General features: G+C 50.2%; 2 protein-coding genes across 7 annotated transcripts in view; both read right to left on the bottom strand.

The window, feature by feature from the left end:
• The window catches only part of abcg1 (ATP-binding cassette, sub-family G (WHITE), member 1), a 16,574-nt gene extending 14,930 nt beyond the window's left edge, over nucleotides 1–1,644 (bottom strand). For 2 of the 5 annotated variants that reach the window (XM_057048493.1, XM_057048495.1), the window contains exons 1-2: nucleotides 699–1,644; nucleotides 6–246 (exon numbers count right to left, since the gene is read on the bottom strand). In XM_057048493.1, the coding sequence (XP_056904473.1) occupies nucleotides 6–246; nucleotides 699–890 (433 nt within the window). In that variant the 5' untranslated portion in view covers nucleotides 891–1,644. Of the gene's footprint in view, nucleotides 1–5 lie in introns of all 5 variants that reach the window. The other 3 variants (XM_057048496.1, XM_057048497.1, XM_057048498.1) reach the window with 3 other exon arrangements.
• Nucleotides 1,645–1,792: 148 nt separating this feature from the next.
• spcs2 (signal peptidase complex subunit 2) lies at nucleotides 1,793–6,460 on the bottom strand. 2 transcript variants are annotated; one of them, XM_057048547.1, is made up of 5 exons: nucleotides 6,327–6,460; nucleotides 5,145–5,228; nucleotides 4,510–4,669; nucleotides 2,259–2,394; nucleotides 1,793–2,183 (listed from the first exon to the last, which is right to left on the bottom strand). In XM_057048547.1, the coding sequence occupies exons 1-5, from the start codon at nucleotides 6,378–6,380 to the stop codon at nucleotides 1,997–1,999; spliced, it is 621 nt and encodes a 206-aa protein (XP_056904527.1). In that variant the 5' UTR covers nucleotides 6,381–6,460; the 3' UTR covers nucleotides 1,793–1,996. The 2 variants fall into 2 exon arrangements, with proteins under 2 accessions (XP_056904527.1, XP_056904526.1); XM_057048546.1 differs by lacking the exon at nucleotides 6,327–6,460 and adding an exon at nucleotides 5,438–6,235.
• Nucleotides 6,461–8,452: the final 1,992 nt, after the last annotated feature.

Below are 8,452 nucleotides of genomic sequence, written 5' to 3'. Positions count from 1 at the left end.
CGTACCTCTCTTCCTCCACCAGGGTCCTTCTCTGACCGAGTACGACACATTCTTAAACTCAATGTTGACAGCTGGTCGCCGTGGTAGGGAGGAGAACCTCTGAGCCTCCGTCAGTTTGTTGACCACCTTCTCGCTGTGCAGCAGCGGGGCCTTCGGACCGCCGGCCGGCTGCTGCTTCACCAGCTCATCCATCGAGATGCTCACAGTACGTGGGTCCAGCATCAGGTCTGGTGGTCCATTTGTGTTCTGGAGGGTTGGATAAGAATTTACTTCAATCACAATCACATCATGATCAAAGATTACATCTGGAGATTGTTACCACTGACGGGCTGAACGAGCGTCAGTGCACCTCACATTCAAGTAAAACCTCCAAAAAGCTGTTCTGCAGGATGGATGAAAAGCTCCTGAACCAAAGTGAGTTGAATGGTTGAAATTATGCAAGAAACATCTCACTGAAGGTCTGGAGGCCTCAAGGGTTCCGGTTCCTGGACCAGGTCAGTTCCTGATGGACTCACCAACAATCAACTGGGTCCAGCCAGTTACACGCATCAATCATCAATCATCTTCAATATGGATTCTCATCATCAATCAGTCAAACTCCTTCCAGCTGCCGCACAACAGAAGTTGTAGGAGGCTCAACCAAGTCCAGTCTCGGACCGGTCCAGTCTATTCTGGGCCAGTCAAGGTGCAGTACTCACCAAGATGATGGAGTTGGTGATGGTGGGATTGTGGATGGAGCAGGCGGCCATGAGACAGGCCATGATGGCCAGGACTGAGACACTGAGCCTCCTCCCACTTCTCAGCTTCTCTCCATTAGGACTCCACCCACTGCCTGACCACGCCCACCGGCCTCTGTGATTGGTGGAATGCTCATTTAATCCTTGGATCATTAAGAGAACTGGACACCGTGTTGAGGCGGAACCTTCCTTCGTTCCCACGAAGCTGCTCAGTGGAGCATGAAGCAAAAGATGCTCCACTTCCAGGTCTCAGAGACGCTCCGTGGCCCCACGTGGGCCCAAAGGGCGCAGGGGTGTTTCAGACTGGGCCCAGCTGCACGTGCATGAGTGACCGTCAGTGTAGAGGTCAAAATATAACATAGTAATTCATCAAAAAAGCACAAGAACTGATATGAAAGCGCGACGTGTTCCTGTTGGAGGTGCTGATCTGGCGGGTGGATCCGAGGACGTGCAGAGGGGGTTGGGACCCTGGAGATGGTCTGGAGATGGGCGTCCTGGAGCCGTTAAACCTTTCGAAGATAACTCGGGTCTGAACAATGACTGTTAACCTGAGCTGCAGATTTTACTGTTATTCACCAGTTTAAGCCGATGAAATGTTAATCAAACTCATTTGGAAGTGTCGCATTAGCCCGGCTCGGTCCTGGTTTGGTCCTGGTTCAGTCCCGGTTCACTGATGCGCGTTCACAATGTTGAAAACACCATCGGACTGGGATAAGAAGACTTGATTTAAATGATTTAAATAAGGCTAATGTAAAGGTCCTTACTAGTATGTTCATGTAGCCCCTTTTCACAATGCTAGCTATCAAAGTCTAATCAAGTCCGTCTAGTTTTGGGCCGTGACCGCCGGTCCCTGCAGTGCCACCTGCTGGCGGACCTAAGGAACAAGCGAGACCTTCAGCACTCGGACTGGTGGAGCTTCTGGTCAGTTCCAGTCACATCAAAGACAGAAACGTGCTCACCTGCTGATACCAGACAAGCGAAGGTAGACTGAAGAACTTTAGCATCGTAGCGCCATCAGAATCAATGCTAAACGCAACAATGACAAAGAGCAATAGTGCCGGTAAATGCTTTAATTCACACCAGTGACAAACGGTGATTTTGAACCAGCGCCACATCAAACTTCCTGTCCAGACAAAGGTGCACGTCCCCGAGGGGGGGGGGGCGTTTCAAAAGAGTAAAACATGGAAAGGATCAAAGACAGGAGACAGGAAACATCTGTGGTGAACCATCATGTGATCAAGCCTCCCGGCTCTTAACGGCTACTTGGTCTTCTTCTCTGATGTCAGCGTGTCGTGAAGTTTGGAAATGCACTTGTCGAACTGATCCATGACCAGAGTCCCGTTGTCATCGAAGAAGGCCGACACAGACTTGGTGAACTCTGCCTCCCTGTAGCGCTTTGACCTCCCGTCGGTGAAGGACACTCTGAGGGTGTACTGGTCATCGAACCTGCGTGAAGGAGAGGAGTCCTGAACACATCACCCGACGCCGGCAGAATAGACCGTTTAAGGCGGCGTCTCAAACCTTTTGAGCGACGAGGACAGATGCCACATGTGGTCTGGATCCATCCCAGCTGGATCTTTGTGCAAAGCCACCAGGAAGACGTTCTTCTCCTTATAGGAAGTGTAGAGTGTGAGGACCCCCATCATGATGAAGTAGGTGAAGGAGGCGTGGTCAAGAATCATGCGCCATCACACACGGTAAAGCAAACATGCTAAACTCAGCTGCTAATGCTAATTATACCACAGACCTCCAGTATCACCTTTAAGGCTAACCATGCTAACTCTACATCATTTCAGTAGAAAAGTAAGTTTACCTGTGTAGACCAAGGCCTAACCCTAGTTTACCTGTGTAGACCAAGGCCTAACCCTAGTTTACCTGTGTAGACCAAGGCCTAACCCTAGTTTACCTGTGTAGACCAAGGCTAACCCTAGTTTACCTGTGTAGACCAAGGCCAAACCCTAGTTTACCTGTGTAGACCAAGGCCTAACCCTAGTTTACCTGTGTAGACCAAGGCCAAACCCTAGTTTACCTGTGTAGACCAAGGCCTAACCCTAGTTTACCTGTGTAGACCAAGGCCTAACCCTAACCCAGCTGACTGTTAACATGGCAACAACCATAAAAAATTACTTTATGTTCACACAGTGGCAGGTGCCAGGGTTTGTATGTATATGTTATAACCCAACCCCACACCCTAGCCCCTAACCCAACACCCTAGCCCCTAACCCCACGCCCGAGCCCCTAACCCCACGCCCTAGCCCCTAACCCCACGCCCGAGCCCCTAACCCCACGCCCGAGCCCCTAACCCCACGCCCTAGCCCCTAACCCCACGCCCGAGCCCCTAACCCCCCACCCTAGCCCCTAACCCCACGCCCGAGCCCCTAACCCCACACCCTAGCCCCTAACCCCACACCCTAGCCCCTAACCCCACACCCGAGCCCCTAACCCCACGCCCTAGCCCCTAACCCCACGCCCGAGCCCCTAACCCCACGCCCGAGCCCCTAACCCAACACCCTAGCCCCTAACCCAACACCCTAGCCCCTAACCCCACGCCCGAGCCCCTAACCCCACACCCTAGCCCCTAACCCCACGCCCGAGCCCCTAACCCCACGCCCTAGCCCCTAACCCCACGCCCGAGCCCCTAACCCCACACCCTAGCCCCTAACCCCACGCCCGAGCCCCTAACCCCACGCCCGAGCCCCTAACCCAACACCCTAGCCCCTAACCCCACGCCCGAGCCCCTAACCCAACACCCTAGCCCCTAACCCCACGCCGGAGCCCCTAACCCCACGCCCGAGCCCCTAACCCAACACCCTAGCCCCTAACCCCACACCCTAGCCCAGGCATGGGCAAACTAAGGCCCGGGGGCCACACGCGGCCCGTTAAACGTTTTAATCCGGCCCGCCAAACTTGAAAAATTAAATGAATAAACCTTGTTAATGTTAAATTTTCACTGCAATTCTGGTGTTTTCCCACTAGAAAAAAGACAGTCAGGAGGAGAGTGATGGTGATATCCTGAAGGATAACAGAACTTTCAGTGCTTTAAAATAGAAATGGTTATTAATTTTTTTAAAAAGGCATATTTTATTCATTTGATTTTAAGTGTTTTACGACTTTTGTTGTAATGCTTCTCTTCATTTTCATTTGAAATTAAAGCACATGTTTTCTCCATATCCCAAGATGTGTATTTTTTCTCCAATGAGGTGAGGTTACCAAAGCACTCCATCCATCCATCTGCTCCTGGTCCGGCCCCTTTGTCAAATGTTAGAACCCATTGTGGCCCACGAATCAAAATGTTTGCCCACCCCTGCCCTAGCCCCTAACCCCACACCCGAGCCCCTAACCCCCCCACGCCGGAGCCCCTAACCCCACGCCCGAGCCCCTAACCCCACGCCGGAGCCCCTAACCCCACGCCCGAGCCCCTAACCCAACACCCTAGCCCCTAACCCCACGCCCGAGCCCCTAACCCCACGCCGAGCCCCTAACCCAACAACCCTAGCCCCTAACCCCACGCCCGAGCCCCTAACCCCACGCCCGAGCCCAACACCCTAACCCTATCAAGGAAGGTGGCACAGAGAAACTCTTGGAAGAGCCATGGGTGAGCTGCCCAGTGGAGGGGCCTTGGCCAGGAGGTATGATGTGGGGAGGATGGAACTGGCTCTGGGCTAAAGAAGCTAACCCTGCCCCTACTAAAGCATCCCTTGCCAGTCAGGTGTTACAATCATAGAAGAAATACACGAGGAACTGTGGAAAGTTCCTGTCATTACAGGATATGAGACAACGCAGCAGGCCAGCACCGGTCTGGACTCTGGGAACGGGTATAAGTAGTCCCAGACCAGAGCCAGCATGGCGAACAGACAGGACACAGAGCAGATCAGCAGACGGCCGTCCACCAGGCAAAAGTTCTCCACGTAGCCAAACTTCTCCAGCATCACCTGGATCAGGAAGCAACGAGAACAAGCTACACATCAGTTCAACAGGAAGCGCTGCCCTGCCACAGGAAGCGCTGCCCTGCCACAGGAAGCGCTGCCCTGTCACAGGAAGCGCTGCCCTGTCACAGGAAGCGCTGCCCTGTCACAGGAAGCGCTGCCCTGTCACAGGAAGCGCTGCCCTGTCACAGGAAGCGCTGCCCTGTCACAGGAAGCGCTGCCCTGCCACAGGAAGCGCTGCCCTGCACAGGAAGCGCTGCCCTGCCACAGGAAGCGCTGCCCTGCCACAGGAAGCGCTGCCCTGCCACAGGAAGCGCTGCCCTGTCACAGGAAGCGCTGCCCTGCCACAGGAAGCGCTGCCCTGTCACAGGAAGCGCTCACCTGTCACAGGAAGCGCTGCCCTGTCACAGGAAGCGCTCACCTGTCACAGGAAGCGCTCACCTGTCACAGGAAGCGCTACCCTGCCACAGGAAGTGCTCACCTTTTTTGCAGCATCATCCAGAGAGTTCTTAACAGCGGCTCCGTCCCATTTATCGATCTTCACTGGCTTCTCATCAATTCGCCACTGAAATATTAGAACTACAGTCAAACATTCAATCTTTTGATCAATGTCATCTATAAAAAGAAGCTTTTGAAAACAACATTTGATATTTTGACGTACACGTGAAACTAAAATTAAACAGCAGAACTGTGGTAGAAATTAATTTATTTTACTGTTTAAATAATAAAGGAAGGAAAACCCTCTCAAAGCGCGGCTAAGATCGCTCTACAGACATTAGCCAGACATCGGCTACAGGTGAAGCGCTCCTTGGCTCCGGGTGGAGTGCCACTCTGAGCCGCCCTGCCTTTGGTCCCTTGAGCATCGTAGTCGTGTGTGTCTTTGATCCCTGGTTGAATGCCAGCGTCACTGGACCCCAGCTGGTAGCGCTTCGCACAGCCACTCCCGAACGTTTGGCCTCCGGAGGGAAGCCTGGCGGTCGATCCGTCACTGATGAGCCGGGCTGCAGGCCCGGTGGCTGTCTGGACCTGGGTCAGGGTACGCAGCATCCACCGAGACGTATCCAGATGGCTGGGTGCTCAGGACCCTTCGACGTCGGTGGACGGTGCTCAGCACTGGTTCCGGGACGGTTTGCTCCTGGAGGATGACCCCGATGGCTGACCTCCCAAGGTCTGAGAAGCAGAGTGTTCTGGGTTCGAGTCCCAGTGGAGACAAAACATGGAAGGTGTTGTGGTAGAAGGGGTCTGCCAGAACACCTTCAGATCACTGCCCAGGTGCCCGTGAGCAAGGTCCCGAACCCCAGCCCTTCCAGGAAGGGCTGCAGCGGCTCAGAGTCGCTCTCCAGCCGGGCTCCGGAGGATGCTGGCGGCTCCGGAACACCTGCAGCCGCCCGGCACTGAAAACCGACTAAACTGAACTGAATTTGGAGAAAAGGAGGCTGAATTAAGCCGCAGATGCAACGCTGCTGGACCAAGAGCTCCCAAAGCTTCTCATTCTTCTCCAGCTTGCAAACATTGATGTTGTAAAGGCGACGTGTATTTTAGTGGTTTTTGAGAGCTGAGCCAACATGCTGACAATCATCGGCTACAGAGCTCCACTCTGCTCTCCTCATCTTTCCTTAATTCTAAACATTCCCCGCTGAAAATGAAGATATTTAATTCTCACTTTTTCCAGGAGTCCAGTCTTGCCGTTCCTCGCAGCCGCCATCTTCTCTTCCATGGTGACCTGGATTCTTCTGATTGGCTCCTATCGCCACGTGACACGGAAAGGCGGGACGCCATTGGTCGCATTAAACCGCCTAAATGAGGTTTTTATTGGTCACGTCTGTAAAGTTTGTTGTCACCGATGAAAACTAATAAAATATATTTTCATGAGACCAGATGGATTTTAAGAGCATAACCGGGAGACAGATAATATCAAGTATACAATTAAAGAATCTGTCATTTGTTCCTGAGTCATTAAAATTAACAAATATGATTTAGTCAATGTTTCCTTTGAGATCGTAAAATAGACTCATTCTAGCCACAACATCTTCAAAATGTAACGTCCATTCAAAACATGTTTTAATCTTTCATCAGAAAACAAAAAGCTGAAAATTCGCTTAAAATGGGAAATGGAGCTCCTTAGAGGGTATAATATATAATATATAAATCTACGGAGCCCCCTAAGGGACATGGTTGGGGGGTAAAAACAATGGTTGATTAAAAAAAAAAATCTTTCGATGTGGAATTGTTTTGGATTTTGTAATTAAGTTTTTTATTTTTATTTAATGTGAACATTTAATGTAAAATGAAGCAGCTGTTTAAATATCACCACCTTTATTTCCTTTTTACACACAGGTAAATACCGATTTGGTATTAAACATTAACACTTAACGGTGTTTTCAGTTACATGCATTGATAGAAGGAAGTTTGAATAGCAAACATGTTTTACATGTAAAACCATGTGTGTAGAGACATTTGGTGTGTAAAACCATGTGTGTTGCCATGTTTGAAAGTAACTGTATCTTCCTTTGCTAACCCTAACCCTTTGCTAACCCTAACCCTAACCCTTGCTAACCCTAACCCTAACCCTTTGCTAACCCTAACCCTTTGCTAACCCTAACAGTGGACCAAATCAACCTGAACACAGCAGTCTGAACATGTCCTGCATGTTGCTCTTTGGTTCTGTTGGAAGAAGCCTGATCTCACCTCATCAGGTGGATGATGAGGTGTTTTCAACAAAACCCCCTCCAGAGTGTGGCCCCGGGTTGTCTGCAACCACACACATCACAATTCCCCAGAGGGTCGCACACCTCAAAGTCATCATTGTACAGAAAAATACAGATTCTTTCTCCTCCACAGAAAAAACATTCTTCTAGAAAATTCCTCCATCCTGAAACGACAGGTACTGACCCGATACGTTTGGTTAGAACCGGCAGTATTGCACACACTGGAACGTCCTGCCCTCTTCATCATCAAGTATGGAAAAGGACCATCTTCCACCCACCTGAGCTGAGAGGTGGCCATACATTACAGACGTGTCCATGCACACGTGCGCGTCCTGATATGGAATCAAGCACATCCACAACTCACCAATGAGATTGTTTGACACCTTAAAGGTTCTCTCCAATTTGAGAAAACTTCTCAAACTTCTCCTTGATGATCTTTCCCATCACCAACAACCGCTGGCTCATGCTGAGCAACAGCTGGATCCAGGTGTTTTCCAGGTAAGACCTCAAGTGTTCAAGGCCAAGTGGAGAATGTTTCTGAGGTCTGAGCAGCAGAGGCTGATACGTGTTCCTACTAAGGTCCTGTGTGTATTACCGTATTGGCCCGGTGTTTTTTGCGTTGAAATAAGACTGAAAAAGTGGGGGTCGTCTTACATTCGCGGTCTAGACATTATACCCATTCACAACGCTAGATGGCGCCAGATATCTTTAAAGTGAATGCTGAACTTAACGTCCCAGGCCAAAGCGAACCCCTGTCACGAAGAAGAAAAAAAATAGCGGTAGCACGAAGAAGAAAAATAAAAATAGCGGTAAGAAAGAAAATAAGAGAAAACAGAAAATAGAGAAATGTAGCGACAATCTGGAGAAAAGTGGGTCGAAGATATAATCATTTGTTTCAGATGTTTTAAATTGAATTAAATTTGGTGTTCAAAAAGTCATTTTTCAAACTTGAATCTTGAAAAATAGGAGGTCGTCTTATACTTGGGCCAATACGGTAATGTTAATGTTAGCGATGACGCCTCAGGTATTCATCCAAAATAGTCGACTTTAATCATCATAACTAGCATCCATGTTAGCATGT

This window comes from Takifugu flavidus, chromosome 12 (genome assembly GCF_003711565.1).
Source record: "Takifugu flavidus isolate HTHZ2018 chromosome 12, ASM371156v2, whole genome shotgun sequence".
In the NCBI taxonomy this organism is placed as follows: domain Eukaryota; kingdom Metazoa; phylum Chordata; class Actinopteri; order Tetraodontiformes; family Tetraodontidae; genus Takifugu; species Takifugu flavidus.
The sequence above is the reverse complement of the archived record's forward strand: the minus strand, read 5'-3'. Positions and strand labels throughout refer to the sequence as shown.

What these genes read in the sequence shown, in the direction of transcription:
- spcs2 (XM_057048546.1), bottom strand. Translation starts at nt 5,710, where the DNA reads ATGCTGCGTACCCTGACCCAGGTCCAGACAGCCACCGGGCCTGCAGCC. An exon ending in GTAGCCGATGTCTGGCTAAT is followed by an intron (nt 5,229 to 5,437) that starts GTCTGTAGAGCG and finishes CTAATATTTCAG; the next exon opens with TGGCGAATTGATGAGAAGCC. An exon ending in CTGTCCTCGTCGCTCAAAAG is followed by an intron (nt 2,184 to 2,258) that starts GTTTGAGACGCC and finishes TCCTTCACGCAG; the next exon opens with GTTCGATGACCAGTACACCC.